Below are 20,730 nucleotides of genomic sequence, written 5' to 3'. Positions count from 1 at the left end.
GAATTTAAATCTTTCCCCTACTGTCCTTTGCCTAAATACAGTATTTGCTAAAGTGATTCAGAGCTCATATTATGCAGAGCATGGCTGGAACAGCAGTTCCTTCTGATGTTTCAGGGTGCATTGCCTGAAAACTTTCAAGCACAGTGGCTAGAAGTTTGCTTTTTTAAAAAGGAAGGAAAGCAAACATCACATTTATTTTATTAGTCTGGTTGTATAAAATGGCAGCATACATGCCGTTTTGACCATAGTGTCATACACCCTTAAAATCTAGTGTTACCCATGAGCCTCTAGCATGCATTCTTTGCACTTTTCGATCAGCACAAATTCCTTGTGCATGTCTTTCTAAAAACTGCTGGCAATGGACTATATGGAACTTGCTGAACTGACCGGGAAACTCCGAAACCAGATGGACGACGCGGTGGAGAAAGATTGGACTAAATTTAAAGTATATTTGAAAAAAAATATGATAAAATAAGTATTTAAATGCAGACAGGTAGAAATAGGTAGATTCGAAGTTAGATTAGATTTAGTAATATAGGAAGTAATGATAAGGCAGTAAAAATAAGATAAGTTGATTAGAGTTTTAAGTTAGAATATAAAAAGGTAAAAAAATTACTGAAGATGATTTACAAGGAAAGCAGACAGAGAGGACGAGAGGAAGTCAACCTACAATGTTACATAGAAAATTAGATAGGTTTAAATAGGTATTTTTTGTTTTTTGTTCGGTCATATTGTTTTTTATTGTGTTTCTGTTTTGTATGTAGTTTTTGTGTAGTGTTTTTATTTGTGTTATATTAAAAATCAATAAATTTTTGGAAAAAAATAAATAAAAACTGCTGGCGGGATATCCTTTGTTACTGTGAATGAGCACCTAAGGTTGTACCTTGAAGCTTTCTCCCCTTTGTTTCTTCCACTCTTTCTAGAGCTGTGGCTGCTATTTTTCAACAAGCAACCACCTCAACACCCAGTTTTATAATGATCCGGTGGAAGCAGTAAAAGACATACCCAGTGGGGCCACTCTCCTCGTTGGTGGTAAGTACTTAGGAATCTACTTGCTCTTCGCCTAATGGATTACTTGCTCGGTTTTATAAATTGGAAACATTTCTGCCACTCCATGAACATAAATGATAGGCTTTAGGTTTTCGATACTTCAGACAAAACATAGTACAGTAGTACCTCGGTTCCCAAACTCAATCCGTTCTGGAAGTCCGTTTGACCACCAAAACATTCGCAAACCAAGGCGTGGCTTCTGATTGGCTGATTGGAAACAATGCCGACAGCCAAAACGGACACTCGGCTTCCAAAAATCGTTTGCAAACCGGATCACTTACTTCCGGGTTTGCGATGTTCAGGACCTAAGGTACCACTGTAAAGGATTTCTCAGCAGTTGGTAAAATGGGGGAAAGGCTGTAGGTCAGTGGTAGAACAGCTGGTTTGCATGCAGAAATCCAAGGTTCAAACCCTGGAGAGCCTATGCCATCTGCCAAACCCTGGAGAGCCTCTATAGAAGCCTTCTCCAACCTTGGGTCCCCACAAATTGTTGGACTACAATCCTCATCATCCCTTGCCATATTGGCCAAGGATGATTGGAATCCCAACAACCATCTGGGCACTCAAGGTTGGACAAGGCTGTTCTATAGGTTTGTTCATACTTCCTCTGCATACAGGGAGCGAGAAGTAGAGCTGGGCTTACCAGCCCCATTCCCAACCTTTGGGTGCCTTGGGGTTCTGCCCCATATGTATTTGGCCGAAGGTCTGGAAGGAACATCTGCGTACATAGGTTCTCTGCACAACTTGGAATCCAGATTAAACCGGGTTCTGACCTTGTGGAGCGGCTACATGCCTAACAGAGGCCATTTTTAGACCTCCTGCCAATTGTGTGAAAGTCATGGGGTGGAGACAGTGGGTGTGGCACTGCTTCCCCTCCACGCATTCAATATGCACGTGATTTAAAGATGAGAAAAAGGGCTTCCACTTTGATTGGACCGGGAAGTTGGGCTTCTGCCTCTGAACAGGAGCTGCTACCATTATTGGCTTCAAGGAACCATCCTAGGAGACACACCAAGTACAGCTTTAGAGCTGCAAAAACACCCGTGCCTACTCAGACTTATTGTCTTCAGTGGGTCTGTGTATCTATGGGCTTTTCAGGGATGGTGTTAAAATGATGGGAAAGCAAGCATAAAACACTTTTTACGAGCAACTTCTAGGGCAGGGTGAGGGCTTCAGGATGCAGAGTTCTCACGTCAGGGCATTAAAAATACTTAAAGCTGAGAGCTCTTAAGACTATAAAGGGCTGTGGTTTGGTCTCTGCTGACTTCAGAACTGTACCTTTATCTCCAAGAGAATTGCTCTAGAAGTTGAACAGCCATGGGCAATAGAAAGATAAGTAGAGGAAGCATTGTGTACGTTGTTTTATTGTTGTGGAGGGAGAGGCTTATATAGGCCAGTAATTTCACAAAGGGGAGACCAGTGCAGAGTTCAGTTAAGAAGGAAGCTGTGTTGGTCCTGCCCACCTGTCAAAGTTAGTCCGCAGAGGTGAGGGAGAATTGAGCTGCTGCTTTCTTCAGGGTTTGAGTGTTTCCACCCATGGTTTCAGGTGCTAGTTGGGTTTTTTGCCGCTTATCAAACCACATCATTTGATCACAACAGGGGCGTAGCAAGCCGCTTGGCTGCCGGGGGCGGTAAGCCAAGCGGCACCCCCGGGGGCGGGGCGTCGCTCCAGGCGCACGGAGCGACGTCTCTGCCCGGGCCAGCGAGGAGCGGCATCACGCTTGTGGTTGGCGTGACGCCCCTTCTTGCTGGCCCGCCCAGCTCCGCCCAGGGAGCCCAGTGGCGAAAAAAGCCGCTGAAAAGGGACTTTCCCCCTTTCAGCGGCTTTTTTGCCGCTGGGCTCCCTGAGCGGAGCCGGGGAATGGAGAGGGGTGGGCCAGCGAGGAGGGGTGTCACTGGCCCGCCCCTCTCCATTCCCCGGCTCCGCTCAAAGCGCCTGCTTTGTCCTCCTTTCCCACCCCCTTTCAGCAGCTTTTTTTGCCGCTTGCTGGAGGCGCCGATCGTGGGGGTGGGGCCCCGCCCGAGTGTCTACCCCCCCGGGCGCTACCCAGGGCTACCCGCCCCCCGCCCCCTTGCTCCGCCCCTGGATCACAAAGCACTTATATTTAATATGATCCGTGTGTTTTGGATCGGCTTACTAGTGGGCTATAATTTGTGGTCTCCATTGGCCCTTCCCATTCCCCATATCTTCGGGGTATGCAAACAAAAAAGAGTGGGTTGTGTTGGCTTTGAAGACCAGCATAATATGGGAGAGACCCCTTCTTCCGGGTTGGAAGGTGGCACCCATCATGTGCTGCTGAAGAAGGTCCCTGCTTGAGGTGAACGAATGGTTGATGGTGGGTCATTTTTGCAATGGAGATGTTCACTGCTGAATAATTTGTGTTGCATAGGTTTTGGGCTCTGTGGCATTCCCGAGAACCTCATAGGAGCACTGTTGAAGACTGGTGTAAAAGAGATAACCGCTGTCAGTAACAATGCAGGGTACGTGTGCATCTGTTCTTGGAATAGATTTTGTACAAAATCTAATTGGGATTCTCTTTACGCAACTGGTGATGGACCCCCTAGCCTGTGTATGTGTGAGGAAGCACCCTGGTTTTCCCTCTGGAGGAACCCACGTTTCAAAATAGAAGACTGTTTTGGCATAAAGCGATATATCCATTGATAATTAATAATAATGTGAAATGATGAGGCTGGTACTATGCTAAATGCATTATATACAAGTGCAATGAGGGCTGAGCTGCCAGTGGCCGTGCCTGATTACATTCACATAAGCAGAGCACCAACACCTTCATTTTCATTTAAATCAACTTTGTCCCAGGTTATCAGTGTTAACGAGTGTTTACAAAACACCAGAGGGATTTGGATGCTTGGTGTAAAAGACCTGAATCTGGTTAAACATTAATAAAGAAATAAGGTTTCCCCCTGATACTGTTATTTACAGTGTAGCTAAATGATAAGATCATGCTGATTTCCTCTGTAATCAAAACAATTTTAGTCTTTTTTCATTACCCAATTTGAATGTCATTGCCGGAAACTTGACACAGTACTTTGAATACATGAAACGATGTATTCTAACTGCTCAAGTTTTTTTGTGATGCTGAAGATATACATATATCAATCATGTACTCTATTTTTCCGCATATAAGACTAGGTTTTCCCCCTTAAAAATAATGTCAAAAATTAGGGAGTGTCTCCTCCCATTTTCTTAAATCTGAATCCCCCAAAATGGGCATCTTATAGACAGAAAAATATGGTATATGCACACTGTCCAGAGAACTTTTTGTTATGGGACGTCATGCAAATCGTGGAAACAATTAAAATTATGCACGTTGCACCCAGTGTTAATCTTCTGCAGTCCTTTACATATTCCCCCCAGTTGTGTGTCAGATCTATTACTTTTCTTTTGACTTCAGTCATATATTTTCTTAATGCGTGTCAAAAGGGGGCAAAGGGTATATGGGGTCATGATGACCAATATTGGCTAAGTTCCTGGGCGACCTATTTTAAATTCTGCATCTCTTGGTGCTGGCACCAGTTTCAGCATTCCCGAGTGCCTGGCTCAACCAGTTGTTCTGCTGCCCTACACTTTACCTGTGAAGAAGCCCACTGAGGCATTTCCCTAGGGCTTTGGTTCATGCTTTTTGTATGGGGGTTCTCGTTGTTGTTAATCAAATTTATATACAACTTGTATGGCAACTTCTTTGGGCTTGTGGGCACATTTGCAAATGAGTGAAATCAGAAAGCACAGGCACACACAATATCTTCTCCTCTCTCTCTTTCTTCTTCTTCTTCTTCTTCTTCTTCTTCTTCTTCTTCTTCTTCTCCCCCCCCCCCCCACCTTCAAAAAATAAGCCTGCATGTTGGTTTGCAGCCTCTTTCTATGCAACGCTGGATTGCCTATGGATTTGTTTGCTTTCATTTCACCTCACAACTGCATCCGATTCTCACCTTGAAATAAATGGAAATAAATATTCAAACCAGCCCAACTGGTCTTAAATTATTTTAGCATACAGTGGTGCCCCGCTAGACGAAAATAATTCGTCCCGCGAAAATTTTCGTCTAGCGGGGTTTTCGTCTTGCGGAGCGGCAATGGGAGCCGCGCTCTGCAAAACGAAAAAAAAAAAGACGAAATTTTTTCGTCTTGCGAGGCAGCCCCATAGACTTTTTCGTCTAGCGGGGCAGCCTCCCGCTAGACGAATGCTTTCGTCTAGCGAGTTTTTCGTCTAGCGAAGCATTCGTCTAGCGGGGTACCACTGTATTTCACCACATGTTAACCGTGTTTATTTTTGAACTGACAGTGTCAACCCTGCACACTTCAGAACAGCACTTTCTTTTTATAGGGGGAAGGTTACTTCAGCATTCTGGGAGGTCAGACAGTCCCAGTAATAATTCCTAACATACGGAGGCTCTGAATATTCACACACTGTCAACAAGGTTGTTTGCTATTCAGGCAACAAACGAGGAATGGAAACACGGGAGGTTTTCCAAGCCTGAAGTCAGCCGCTGCATTAGAACAGTCTGTCATGCAGGAGAGACAAAAAGATTAACCTTGGCTTGCAGCCCCTATTAGATGTCATTTTAAAAAAAATTATTTATTTATTTGGTTTTTCAAATTACAGTTTTACAATCACATATCCAACATGCAACATAGAAACAAGATTCCAAAGAATCTCCTGGACTTCCCTCCTCCTCTTTGTGGGTCCTATTGTTAGCCATTTCTTCTTGCATCTTTTATATAGTAAATCCATTTCCATTAAATCCAAAATTCACCATTCAACTACAAGTGTTATTTCAATCCTACTACAATTTTAACTACTTACAATGGTTTTTAAGATAAATTACAAATTTCCCCCATTCTTTATTAAAATTTTGGTCTTCCTGATTTCTGATTCTTCCGGTCATTTTTGCCATTTCAGCAGAATCCATCAACTTAGTCTGCCATTCTTCTCTTTATCTTCTTTCCAGCCCATATTAGATGTCATTTGCTAGGCTTGTGTTGTGAGTATTGTGACTTGACTGCATGATATCCGTAATGTATAACATGAAGGAGGAGACCCCTAAACAGAAGCTGCTCTAGGAAAAAGAGAGCACACAAATGAACTGAACCGAGCTGGGGTGGAGAACCTTTGGCCATTCAGTTGTGGTTGGCCTTCCAACTCCCAAGAGAGCCCCAGCCAGCATGGTAGTGGCCAGGGATGATGGGAACTGTGTTCCAGCAACATCTGGAAAGCTGCAGTGCTAGAGCAGGGCTTTCCAAACTTGGGTAGAGACAATTGTTGGACCACAACTCCCATCATCCCTAGCTAGTAGCCAGTGGTCTGGGACGATGGGAACTGTAGTCCAAAAAAACCACCCAGATGGAGAACCATGTTTGGGAAACCCTGGCCTAGAGCACTGGTCTTCAACTGGTTGCTCGGGACCCACTACTGATCCCACTTGGGTCTCAACAGGAGCACTGCCAGCATGCAAGTACAGTGGTACCTCTGGTTATGAACTTAATTCGTTCTGGAGGTCCGTTCTTAACTTGAAACTGTTCTTAACCTGAGGTACCACTTTAGCTAATGGGGCCTCCCACTGCCGCCATGCCACCGGCGCACGATTTGTGTTTTCATCCTGAGGTAAAGTTCTTAACCTGAGGTACTACTTCCAGGTTAGTGGAGTCTGTAACCTGAAGTGTTTGTAACCTGAGCTGTTTGTAACCTGAGGTACCACTGTATTATAAGGCTAGGGCCAGGCGACCTGGGGGCTAAATGCGCCCTCTGCCAGACCTTTTCACCTGGCCCTTGGGACTCTCTCCAGGCTGCACCCCTCACCAGCCCTGCTCTGCACCCGCTTTTGAGTGCCCTTCGCCTGGCAGGAATGTGTCCTTGAACTGTGGCGATGCTTCTTGCTTCCCTGTATGGAGATATATGTGTAAAAATACCTACAAAAATACCACCGGCTTTTTCTGCGTGGCTGGAATGCACGAAAGGTTAGAGCCGCATCTGTTGCTCCGCCCATTTTTGCCTCTGGCCCCACCTACCCTTGGCATGCGGCCCCCAGAAGGTTGTGTGCAAGGGAACATGGCCCTCTGCTATTACTGAACAAAACATGTATTTGTGACCCTATGGCAGCATTGCAGGGAGTTTCAACACCCCTGTAATGTGCAGATGCCAAAGTTACAGCTGTATTGTGTGCTGCAGTAGAATCTACTATAATTATCCTTACTGCTGTTTGCTGCTATATCCACCTGTATATCTGAATTAGTGATGCTGAGATCAAAGTAAGTAATGCAGGCTGTTCGCTCTTGCTCCCTGCCTGTGAGTTAAAGTGGTTCATCTCTCTCTCTCTCTGTGTTTCTGTGGATGGAGGCATGGCTTTGCTTAGGGGCACAGACAACTCTTTAGGAGCATGATTCTGTGATCTTATCGGCTTCCATAAGCTCAGCTTTGCAGCGTTGTCTAATGACCCCTTCCAGCCCCGTTTCCTATCTGATAATTACTGGATGATAATGGGAGATGTATTTCCTTGTAGTTCACATCCGGCAGTTTAAAAGCCTAGGGGCAGCATTAAATCTTGCCTATCCTACCCACTCCTGTTCCTGCCATCGTTCGCCAAGTCTGTTTCACGATGGATTGAGGACAGTTGTCCCAGCTGGCCATAAAGCAAGTGGCTCAGGGTGACTTTTATGGCTTTATGGCTTGGAAGGAGCAGGAGTTAGGCATGCAGGAGCCAGCCTTGCAGGATATTTTGCCAGATGGGCCAGTCCTATAACCTAGGGAGAGCAAGCGAGCAAACTGAAAAATTCCATATAATTATTGAATTCTGAATTACAGTGTGCCCTCTATCCAAACTGTTGTCCTAACGCTGAAGAACATAATGCACTCAAAATTTCCATTCCTGGCAGCCCCAGATTTAGGTGGGAGAAATAATGCCAGTTAGTGTAGACCAGTGTTTCCTGAACTTGGGTCTCCAGCTATTTTTTTGAACTACAATTCCCATCACCCTTGACCACTGGTCCTGCTAGCTAGGGATGATGGGAGTTGCAGTCCAAAAATGGTTGGAGACCCAAGTTTGGGAAACACTGGTATAGACGAAAAGTAAGGAGCCTCAGGACTGGGGTGGCAACGGTGGAGAATGTGATTTTCCAGCCCTACTTATCTGGACCTCAGGACTCTCACCAGGGCACACCTTCTCTTGCAACTTGACACCGCTTACTGTTTTTGCTTCATCCCATCCTTTATGTTCTTTGCCTTGAACTCTGATCATGAACTCTTGGTCTCCTTGGTGGAGGATAGAGAGTGGAGAAACTAGCTTAATGAAAGTGGCACTTACATTCACTCTTCACCCGCTGTTGACCCTGGTGCTGGCCATCTCTGGCATGTGGCCCTTGGAAGGTTGTCAGAAGGGGAGGAGGCAAAAAATGCCCCCCCCTCCTAGTACAGTTGCACTATCAGGGATGTGGGTGGCACTGTGGTCTAAATCACCGAGCCTCTTGGGCTTGCCGATCAGGAGGTGAGCTCCTGTTGCTCTGTCCCAGCTCCTGCCAACCCAGCAGTTTGAAAGCACACTGGTGCTAGTAGATAAATAGGTACCACTGTGGTGGGAAGGTAAACAGTGTTTCTGTGTGCTCCGGTTTCTGTCACGGTGTTCCGTTGCTCCAGAAGCGGTTTAGTCATGCTGGCCACATGACCTGGAAAGCTGCCTGTGGACAAACGCCGGCTCCCTCGGCTTGAAAGTGAGATGAGTGCTGCCTTTGACTGGACTTAACTGCCCAGGAGTCCTTTACCTTTTATCTTTACAGTCGTACCTTGGTTTTCAAAGCGCTTAGTTCTCGAACGTTTTGGCTCCCGAACGCTGCAGACCCAGAAGTGAGTCTTCTGGTTTGCGAACTATTTTTGAAAGCCAAACATCTGACAGGGCTTCCACAGCTTCCAGTTTGCTGTAGGAACCTCCTGCAGCCAATCAGAAGCTACGCTTTGGTTTCCGAACGTTTTGGAAGGGATTTAGTTCAACTTCCGAGGTACAACTGTATAGACAAATGAATTAGGTGGATGAATGGTCTGTCAGCTTCCTTTTTTTTTTACTGGCAAGACGTAAGCACAAACTGATTGCCTCATGGCCGGTCCAGCTGTGCGATACAATTAGTGCCACCTAGTGATGGGCCTTTGCAAATCTGGCACATACAAAACTCAAAGGGTGATGCCAAGTATGGAATATCTATCTTATTCTCCCTTTTGGAAGGAGGGTGCCCCAGTGTGAAATTTTCATGATATTCTGTGGCATTCGTTTTATTTTAACCGTCGTCCAACAACTTTTTCTGTGCAGGGTAGACAATTTTGGACTGGGACTCTTACTCCAGACAAAGCAAATCAAACGCATGGTGTCGTCCTACGTTGGGGAGAATGCAGAGTTTGAGCGGCAGTATTTATCAGGAGAACTGGAGGTTGAGCTTACGCCACAGGTAGAACACCTTTCTTAAGGGGCTAAATATGTTTTTTTTAAAAATGTGTTGCATTATTTAGCTGATGAATTTATAGATATGCACCACACACACACACACACACACACACATATAATAGCTTGTGTCAGTAAAAAATTGGAATACTAAAACAAGACACCCGAGCAGTGCCATCTAAAAATTAACAACAGGAAATGCCTGAACAAATAAATACATTTTTTAACAGGCCTGTAGAACACATCACAGCTGACTCCTCTTGGATTTGGCAGGAGAAGGTGTTCCAGAGAATCGCTGCTTTGGAAAGAGACTGCTTCTGCTTTGTCACCAGATGTCAGCCTGCTAGCTGTGGCCTTTTACAACAGTTGTACCTAATAGAGTGAACCTTGGCTTCTTGGCCTGTTCTGGGTGGGGTTAGATTCCCTTGGAAGGAGCAGGTCTGTAGATTGAGGTTTATCCTGGATCCAACATTTTCACCAGAGGCTCCAGTGGCCTCGGCTCGGAACACCTGTTTTCAGATCCTGCTGGTTCACCAGCTAAGGCCCCTTTTGGACAGAAATGAGTTGGCCACCGTTCTACTCCAGACTAGATTATTCAATGTGTTTCATGTGGGGCTGCCCTTGAAGACAACTTGGAACTTCCACCTGGTCCAACACGTGGCTTCCAAGGAACTTATGGGAGCTCCTCTTAGAACTTGCATAGCCCCTGCTCCAAAATAGCTGTGTAGGCTTCCAGTTCATTTCCAGGCCCAGCATCAGTGTTTGAAGCCCTGAATGACTTAGGCTTGTGAAACATGGACCACTTATAAAGACCATCTCCAACTCATCGAAAGATTCCGTCAATGGTGTCTCTGAAATTTTTTACACATCACTTGGGAAGACAGGCGAACTAATGCTAGTGTACTGGAAGAAGCAAAGATCACCAGTGTCGAAGCAATGGTTCTTCAACATCAACTTCGTTGGACTGGTCATGCCTGATTATCGTCTTCCAAAGCAACTACTTTATTCCGAACTTAAAAATGGAAAGCGTAATGCTGGTGGTCAACAAAAGAGGTTTAAAGACTCTCTCAAGGCAAATCTTTAAAAATGTAGTATAAACACCGACAACTGGGAAACACTGGCCTGCGAGTGCTCCAGTTGAAGAACAGCCTTTACCAAAGGTGTCATGGGCTTTGAAGAAACTCGAACTCAGGATGCAAGGGGGAAACGTGCTAAGAGGAAGGCACGCTTGGCAAATCCTCACCGTGATCAACTCCTGCCTGGAAACAGCCACTGACGGACTCACTGTTAAAACTGTGTTTATGGAAGACAATCTTACTTGGCTATGAGTTATCGCCAACGAAGAAGGCGGCTTAGGCCATCCTATCTGAAAGACCACCCCCTTCCTCACAGACCCTCATAGGAGTTGAGGTTGACAGAAGGGGCCCCTCTTGGTGTTCCAGCACCCTTGGAAACTCAGAGGACGTTCTCCATAGCAGTCCCTTAGCCGTGAAATTCCCTCCCCATAGAGATGCATTTGGCACTTCCATTATTTACCAAAGAATCACAACATCACAGAAGCGTAGAGATGTTTTCACCCTGGTCTTTGACACCTGAGACACCCCATTCTCTTGACTAATTTGGTTTAAACTGTTCTTCAGATTGTGTTTTGAAACCTTATGGCGAAGGACGGCTAAGAAATAATAAGCTGGGGTAGGTCAGTTAGCAGAGCATGAGATTCTTAATCTCAGGGTTGTGGGCTTGAGCCCCACATTGGGCAAAAGATTCCTGCATTGCAGGGGGTTGGACTGGATGACCCTCATGTTCCCTTCCAATTCTGTGATTCTAAGCCCAAACCTGGTGCCTTTTCCCCAGCTCGGTCTTATTTGTGGGAGTTCTTAGGACTGGCTGGACAGAAACGTTACTGCCACTTGCGGGTGTTTTTGGAAGAGTCAGACGTTCAGAAAACTAAACATGAGGAAAGTTACAGTAAATAGAGAGAAGATAGGCACACTTTTACCAATAGGTATTGGGTGGGTAGATAAGAATTGTCAGAGACAGGTTTTTAAAGTACAGATGCTGCCATCTTGTGGATTAAACTTGAAGTATGGAATGAACTTATTTAGGCCTTACTGAGATCAAGCAAATTTTTTAAAAAGGTTTGCAGGTTTGCTGGCATGTTGAATTTCCTAGCAACAAAAAAGTACTGTATCCTATCCATAAAATAGGCCACTGTTGCAAAGGTGGAATAAACCAGGTTCTAGCCAGATTAGCAATTGTCTGTCGCTCTGGCAGGATGTTCTCCCATAAAATATTTTCATGGACCCTTCTGCCTCTCTCTGTCTTTGGATGATCAGCTTTCATGTCACCGTGGAATAGGTAGGCGTGGTTCTCCAGGCCAGGCAGCAGAGTGCTAAGAGAGCCTGTGACGTCAGAGCAGGCAAGCCAATGAGATTCGAAATCCTAAGGCCTGTGAAACTAAATCCCTTAATAAGCGCTGTTCTGCATACTTTTGCATTCAGATGACAGTACATGCCATTTGAGGGGAATGGGAGCTGTTTGGTGGAAAGCAGGCAGAAGAAGTAAAAGGAGGGAAAGCAGGAGAAGCAGGGAGTTTTGAGAACAGGGTGCTGGACTAGAAGGGCCATTGGCCCGATCCCGCTGGCTCTACTTATGTCCTGAACAACCCGGTCATCTCTCTTGTTATCGGTCTCTGTACTTAGCAGTTTCTTTCCTTCTAGGGCACCCTGGCTGAGCGCATTCGAGCAGGAGGAGCGGGCATCCCAGCTTTCTTCACCAGCACGGGGTACGGGACTTTAGTGCAAGAAGGAGGGGCTCCGATCAAATACAACACAGACGGGACTGTTGCCATTGCCAGCGAGCCCAGAGAGGTAAAAGATCATGCCTGTGTGCTTTAATGGTGGAACTAGGGCAGCGGTAGGGGACTTCCAGAAAACCGTGTGAGTCTTTTGTGGGAATGTTTAGGAGTGTGGATGATGATATATTATTTTATATATTTCATCCCAGCTTGAGTTACATTCCCTTTTAAAACACAGCAGACGCGCTTGCACAGGCTTGCTAAAGCCTCTGTAAGAAATATATATTCCTGGTATATTCCCCTTCTTCCCTCTTAAAAGTAAAGACACAATACAGTACTGTTTATAAGACATAAAAGAGTTTACTTACAGGCATCCTGAGCTACAGCATACAGTCTCAGAAAGGCAGACAGGCTTAGATAAATGTATTTACATGTAGAGGCTAACTCCATAAGGGAGGAAAGCCTCTTTGTGCTCTCTTGGCTGGGAGCCGAGAGAGAGCATCTTCTCCTAAGATGTTGCTTGTTCACAAGACGATGCAAAAAGAGAGAGATGGCGTCTGCTTCCTGTGGTTTTGTGTAAATCTCCCCAGGTAAAACCACACCCATTTCAAGTTACACAGAGGAAGTTGTCTCAGTCCAGGTAAACAGGAAGTTAAGGCTGGAGGACTGAGACACCTTCATGTCCACTCTAGGAATGTTGTGTCTGGCTGCTCTGTGTTTACATCCCATAGCTTTTTGACCAGTTAGCAACAGCCATGCCCCCATCCCTATTGCTTGGCATTCTGCAAAGGGATAATTTAAAATGCCAACATGGGAGGGAACACTGTTCAAGATGAATAACTTTTCAAATATTTCCTCCCGCTCCCGACTTCTCACAGGTGAGGGAGTTTGATGGGCGACACTATATTATGGAAAAGTCGATAACGGGGGATTTTGCACTAGTGAAGGCGTGGAAATCTGATCGTGCCGGGAACATTATCTTCAGGTACAGTATTGCACATAGAGCAGATGTGCTTTTCTCCAAAGCAGCAGTTTTCAAAGGGTTCGCCAGGAAATCTTGGACTTCTTTTCGAAGCTTACAGGAGTATCCCGAATGAGATCAGTAATGTTGGACAAAGCTGGCCCGTCAGTGTGCAAATGTTCTTCCCCTGTAATACGCAGCTCCAATGGGCTGTGTTGGGATGCACCTGCAGCTCACATGGGGCAGGTGATGCTCACTTGACTTGTATAATAATTTAAATTTAATTTAAAAGTTGTTTAGCCCACTCTTCAGGGTTGGGGTTTTTGTTTTGTTTTGTTATGTTTAGGTTTTGAGTGTCTTAAGAGGGACAAATGGTCTGACTCTGTTTCGTATGACCCATGAAAAGTGGAGATTTAGGAAACATAGGGATTAAATAGATGTAGAATGAATTTATAACGCTATAAAAAACAAATAGGGTCGATCTGAATTTTTTTTAAAAAAGAAATCTGCATTTCTTGTATCTCTTCTTGCTTCGTGCAACTCTAAACACCCAAATCTGGTGACCACAGGGACTCATTTAACATTTAATAAAGCAAAGGTGTCCAGAAGGGGGCAGTAGAAGCCCAAACATTTTTTTATGTTGTATGATAAGCTCAGGATAGAGAGAAATATCTAGAAAATAGGATCCTTTGATTCAGTTTTGAGGCTGCTCTACCAAGGCTTAGAGTCTGTGCCTTAGACTATCATTTGAGACACATTAAAGAAAAACTTGACACCCGTATAACAATGGGATTTACCCCCCTGTTTGCTCTGCTCACCAACCCCCCCCCCCAACATTCCCTTCACCTTCTTTCCCCATGTACAACACATGCAAACACAGACATCTCATTTCCAGGAAGGGAGAGGTATTCTTGCACTCAGTTCCTGTTTGCTGGTTTCCCACATGCATCTGGTCGGCCACTGTGAGAACAGGATGGCCTGATCCAGCAGGCCCTTCTTACGTTTTTATATTCTTAAGCATATGTCTGATTTTTATATAACGCCCCCCCCCCCCCCAAAAAAAACCAACAACCAATATAGTGTTTGGCATGGGCCTTGGTTTGCTAGTGGGAATCTTTTTTTTTTTTTTTTTATAAGATTTTATTATTTTCCAATAAAACACCAAGAAACAAAATTCAACAACAACACAAGGCATAAAAACAACAATAAAAACAATAACAATAACAATACCAATAAACATAAAAAGAAAAAAGAACATATACATACCTTATCCATTACCTATCTTTATACTTTCCTTGTTACTAACTTCTCAATTTGGGGACTTCCCCCATTCCCTCCACTGTCTTCAAAGTCAAAAACATCTTAAAGGTAGCTTTGTATCTTGTTCATTTAACAATTGCTCAAATTTTCAATATGCTCAACTTTACACAATCATAATCTTAATCAACTATAAATCTTATCTCAATGTCAAAACTTAACTCCTATTTAACAAGTAAATCATTCATTCAAAAATTTTCTTTTGCCAGTTTTATCAAATATAACCCTATTAAAGCCTCTAATTTATCTCTGCTCAAATATTCAATTTTACTGATTTAACTAAATAGTCTTTAAATTTTTTCCACTCTCGTGACACCGTCTCCTCCCTCTGGTCCCGGATTCTGCCGGTCAGTTCTGCGAGTTCCATGTATTCCATCATCTTCATCTGCCATTCTTCCACCGTTGGTATCTCTTCTCCTTTCCATGTTCTTGCCAATAATATTCTAGCTGCTGTTGTGGCATACATAAAAAACACTCTGTCCTGACTGGGTATCTCTTCGTTGGTCATGCTCAGAAGAAATGCCTCTGGTTTCTTACAAAAGGTAACTTTCATTACCTTCTTGAGCTCATTATAAATCTTATCCCAGAAAGCATTTACCGCTGGGCACAGCCACCACATATGATAAAAGGTACCTTTCGCATGTTTACATTTCCAACATACATCTGACATTTTGGTATTCATCTTAGCTATCTTAACTGGTGTCAAGTACCATCTGTAAACCATTTTCATTATGTTTTCTCTTAAACTATGACAAGCAGTAAATTTGATACCTTTTTGCCACAATCTCTCCCAGTCATCCATCATAATATTATGTCCTATATCTTTCGCCCAATCTATCATTGATGATTTAACCAGTTCATCTTTCGTATGCCACTCTAGCAAAAGATTATACATTTTGGAAAGGTTCTTAAAGTTCGATTCTATCAGTTCTGTTTCCAGTTTTGATTTTTCTACTTGAAAACCAACTTTTTTGTCCATCTTAAATGTTTCAAATACCTGATGATAATGCAGCCAGTCGGGGACCTGACTTTTCACCTGATCGTAGCTTTTTAGCTTAAAAGAGTCCCCTTCCTGCTGCAATATGTCCATATATCTTAACCAGTTTGCAGACATGTTCGGTCTCTTATAGGCCTTGGCCTCCACTGGAGAGATCCATCTAGGGGTCTTTCTCTCTAACAAGTCTTTATATCTAGTCCAGACCTGATACAAGGATTTTCTAACTATATGAGTCTTGAAAGTTCTGTGGATCTTAACCTTGTCATACCAAAGGTATGCATGCCACCCAAACATATTATCATGACCTTCCAAGTCCAACACATCGACGTTCTCTAGCTTAAACCAATCCTTTAGCCAGCAAAAGGCCGCTGCTTCAAAATAAAGTCTTAAGTCCGGCAGGGCAAAGCCTCCTCTGTCTTTAGAGTCTGTTAAAATCTTAAATTTTATTCTTGGCTTTTTGCCCTGCCATATAAATTTCGATAGGTCCTTTTGCCATTTCTTAAAACAGTCTAGTTTATCCAAAATTGGTATGGCTTGGAATAAAAACAGCATCCTTGGTAGGACATTCATTTTAACCACTGCTATTCTTCCCATTAACGATAGTTTAAGTCTTGTCCAGATCTCCATATCTTTTTTTATCTCCATCCACAATTTTTCATAGTTATCCTTATACAGATTCAAGTTCTTATTTGTGAGATTGATACCTAGATATTTTACCGATTTGACAAAGTTGAGGCCTGTGGCTTCTTGAATTCTTTGGATCTGTTCTGCACTCAGATTTTTACCTAAAACTTTGGTTTTCTGCTTATTTAATTTGAAGCCAGCTACAAGTCCAAATTGTTCAATTAATTCCAAGGCTCTGGGGACACTGCTTTCTGGTTCTTGCAGGGATAGCATCAAATCGTCCGCGAAGGCGCGTAATTTGTATTCCTTCTCTCCCACTTTAATTCCTTTTGTCTGTTTATCTTTCCGGATCGTATTTAGAAGGACTTCCAGGACCGTAATAAAAAGTAAGGGGGAGATAGGGCACCCTTGTCTTGTTCCTTTCTCTACTTCGATCTCCTCCGATATCACACTGTTTACAATGACTTTTGCTCTTTGTTCTGTATAGATGGCCTTAATGCCATTTAAGAATTTTTCTCCAACTCCCATTTTTTCCAAATTCTTTTTCATAAATATCCAAGATACTTTATCAAAAGCTTTCTCTGCATCAACAAACAATAGTGCTGCATCTGTATTTATGTCTCTCTCCAGTTTTTCTAAAATGTCCACAATAATTCTCGTATTATTACTTATTTGTCTTCCTGGCAAGAAACCTGCTTGGTCTCTATGAATATGGTCTTTCAACACTCTTTTCAACCTTGTAGCCAAAACATTTGCAAAAATTTTATAATCCACATTCAAAAGGGATATTGGACGGTAGTTTTTCATTAGAGTCTTATCAGTATCTGGTTTTAAAATCAGTGTGATAAAGGCTTCTTTCCACGTTTCTGGTGCCCTATCTCCTTCTAGTATTCCATTGCAGATTTCTCTTAACGGCTGTGATAGCCAATCTTTCAATGTCTTATAATATTTTGCTGTTAATCCGTCCGGTCCTGGAGCCTTCCCCAATTGCATGTTGTTTATTGCATCTTCTATTTCTTGTGTCGTTATTGGGTGGTTGAGAGTTATTAATTTTTCCTCTGGGACCCTTTGCAATCCATTCTTTTCCAGAAATCGGTCTATCTCTACTTCATCTATCTTCTCCTCCTTGTACAGTTGCTTATAGAATCTCTGAAAACACCATCTGATTTCCTCCGGTTTCTCTACATTTTTTCCATTTACTACCAATTTACTGATGACATTTGCCTTTTGTCTTTTCTTTAATTGCCAAGCTAGTAGTTTTCCACATTTATTTGCAGATTCAAATGTTCTTTGTTTCATCATTTTCACTTTCCATTCGATATCTTGATTCATAATATTCGCATATTGGGATTGCAAATATTTAATTTCTTTTTGGATTTTGACGCATCTGGGATGTCCTCTTAATTCTTTTTCCTTTCCTTTGATTAATTTCAACAATCTCTCCATTTCTGCACTTTGTTGTTTCTTCTTTTTTGCCTTTTCGCTAATGAGGAATCCTCTCATTACCGCTTTACTTGCATCCCAAGCAATCCTTTTCTCCACTTCTGTGTTCCAATTAATTTGAAAATATTCTTTCATCTTTTTCGCCGCTCTTTCTACTAGCTTGGTATCTCTCATCAATGCATCATCCATTCTCCACCTGAAAGAATCCTTGGAAATCATTTTTAGGTTTACCTGCACCGGATTATGGTCTGAAAGCGTTTTAGGACCGATTTCTGCTTTTTGTAATTTTGGAGCCAATTCATTCGAGATCCAGATATAATCTATCCTCGACCATGACTGCTGTGATTCACTGAAGTACGTTGCCTCTGTTTCTGTGGGGTTTTTTAATCTCCAAGAGTCCACCAAATTCAGATTGTCCACCATTTCAAAAAAAGTCTTTGGGAGTTTCCCATCATTTGTTAGTTTTGTTCTTTGAGATCTATCCATTAATGTGGAAACTGCCCCATTAAAATCTCCGAGGCAAACTACCTTATAGTCCAAATAGTCCAACAGCAAATCATGTATTTTTTTGTAAAAAATCGACTTTCCATCATTTGGTGCATAAAGTCCCAGAATCAAAAATTTTTCGCCTTGTACGTTAATTTCAATTGCAATGTATCTCCCTTCTTCATCTTTAAATAGCTGTCTTGGGCTATATTTCTCCTTTGCATAAATCACTACTCCTCTCTTCTTGACCTTGTCCGATGATATGAACTCTTGGCCTAATTTTTTGTTCTGCAGTAATCTTCTGTGACGCCGGACTATGTGGGTTTCCTGTAAACATATTATGTCCAAATTCTTCTTTTCTATGCTGTAAAATACTCTGCGTCTCTTTGGTCTCTGGTTCAATCCCCGAACATTCCAAGTCATTAACTTGAGCGCCATTTCTTTGTTTATTCCTCTCCTCCAGTTGCCTGTCCTTTCTTATCTTGTTCTGGATCTTGGCTTGGTCCTGGTAATCCCGACGGTGGTGGAAATACCTCTGGGAACTTGTAAAGCTGTGCTGGGTCTAATGGAGTTCCTTTAAAGAATTCCAGATGCTTGTCCAGAAACTTTTGCTTTTCCGCCAAGGACCTTATTTTTATCTTTTTCCCTTCAAACGTAAATGCCAGGCCTTCTGGAAATTCCCAACTGAAGGAGATTTTTCTTCTTCTTAGCTCCGTCACCAGGTCGTTATAAGGAGCTCTTTTTTCCAAAAAAAATCTGGGGATATCCTTGTAAAAAAATTACTTTGTTTTGCTGTACCACCAGGTTGTTTCTGTAGTGTAAATCCAGGAAATAATCTCTGTCGTGTCTATCATGCAGCACAATCAAACAGTCACTGACTGTTTTAGTGCTTTTCTTTCCTCTGGAGCCTCTTGGTCCAAATCTGAAGGCCTTCACTATGCGTGCTGAGACGTTTACCTCTTCTAACTCCCAAAAAGTTGAGAATAGTTCCACAATATAGGCTTTTAGGTCTTCCCCCTCCAATTCTGGAAGACCCCTTATTCTTATGTTTCCTTCCCTCTGATGTAGTTGCAGAAAAGCAAGAGACTCTTCCACAGTTCTCTGCCGTGTTCCAATATTTTCTAACTGCTCCAAATCTAAATTGTCCAATTTTTCCTCCACCTTTTTTATTTTTTCTCTGACCACTTTAATTTCCTCAGAGTCCTTTTTTAACGTAGTCACCTCCTGCCCAATTTTATTAATTTCTTCTCTGTTCTTTCTTACATTTTCCTCGATTTGACCAATTGATTTTTCTAAAATCTGGGTAGAGGTTTTAATATCAGCCTTAATATCCGCTTGGAGTTTTTCAATTGCAGAGTTAACTGTGGTATTCACTGATGCACCAATAGTGTTCACCGATTCTTGTGTTTGCTTCAACCCTTCGGTGACACTGTTCAAACCTGCTGCAATTTCTGCCACACTTGCAACCAGTTTCTCCATTTGTTCCTGCAGGGTCAAGGAAACAGAGCCTTTCCTTTTTTCAGAGCCAGTTCCTTTCGATCTAGTTTCCATTCCCTGTGGGCTCTGCAGCTGTAATCTCAAGGTCACTCCAGTTGCTGTAGTGACAATCTCAGACATTCACAGCAGAAGACCAACAGTCCCAAAAGTAAACACCAGGTGGCCTGCAGCTAACTTCTGAGAACAAAGAGGCTGCTGAGCCAGGAATCCACAACAGTCCAGTAATCCAACTTTTAGGCAAGAGTTCAGATTTTTCAAAAATTATAAGTTCCTTAAAGCCAAGAAGAGTCTATTTTAAATAGCCCAGGTCAGTATCTGTTTCTTACTTGCAATGTAACCACCAAGTCTATAAAATAGCTTGTATCTGGCTGCAAAAGAGTCAAAGTATCTCCACTGGTAAACAGTCACTGTAACACTGGAACACCAACAAAGAAAAAATGGCAACAATATATCACAGCCCGCTACTGACCCGGAATCCTAATCCAGAGGGTGAGGGGCTTCTTCTTTTGCCATATCAACTGTTTTTGAATCTTTAAACAAGCTTTAAACAACTTTTAAGTCACTTTTAAAAAGTTTGGCAGAGTTCACAAAACTTTTCCGTTAACCGCGGCTTTGATCTTTTAGCGCTACCAAGCTCGCGCAAACAGTTCAAAGGGAACAGGCTTCCTTTTAAAATTTCCTCTGCAAGCAGTGCTCTTTAAACTTGTAGAATAATCCAGTATTTTAACTTACAGAGTTTCTTTGGAAGTTTCTATGTAGGAAGTGCCGGGTGCTCAAGTCTGGCGGGATCGCTGCTTTGATCCTCCGCAGGCAGTCGCTTCTTCAGTCCCGTGCTGGGGCTCCGCTCACCCGATTCTCCCCCTTACGAGGGCAAATCAGGAGCGGAGACAGCACGTCTGGGACCCACGAAGCCGTCGGTCCACGGGACGTTCTTCCCGTGGCTTTAAGGGACCCGTGGCGCAGGCACGGAGCTCCCTATCGCCTAGCGGAGGACGGAGCCATCAGACTCCCGTCCGCCATTGACTCGGCACCTAACCGGAAGTCCTGCTAGTGGGAATCTTCTAGGTAGAAGCCAATGAAGTATTTCTGCAGTTTGTAAGTCTTGCTCTTCCCCCATTCAAT

The 20,730-nt window shown here is 43.2% G+C and overlaps 1 protein-coding gene across 1 annotated transcript in view; it reads left to right on the top strand.

Moving 5' to 3' along the window:
• Positions 1-20,730, top strand: part of OXCT1 (3-oxoacid CoA-transferase 1) — a 53,397-nt gene that overhangs the window by 4,584 nt on the left and 28,083 nt on the right. The window contains exons 2-6 of the mRNA XM_033163719.1: positions 924-1,032; positions 3,441-3,531; positions 9,358-9,493; positions 12,207-12,356; positions 13,162-13,268. Of these exons, the coding sequence (XP_033019610.1) occupies positions 924-1,032; positions 3,441-3,531; positions 9,358-9,493; positions 12,207-12,356; positions 13,162-13,268 (593 nt within the window). The remainder of the gene's footprint in view (positions 1-923; positions 1,033-3,440; positions 3,532-9,357; positions 9,494-12,206; positions 12,357-13,161; positions 13,269-20,730) is intronic.

This window comes from Lacerta agilis, chromosome 11, assembly GCF_009819535.1.
Source record: "Lacerta agilis isolate rLacAgi1 chromosome 11, rLacAgi1.pri, whole genome shotgun sequence".
NCBI lineage: Eukaryota > Metazoa > Chordata > Lepidosauria > Squamata > Lacertidae > Lacerta > Lacerta agilis.
The sequence above is the reverse complement of the archived record's forward strand: the minus strand, read 5'-3'. Positions and strand labels throughout refer to the sequence as shown.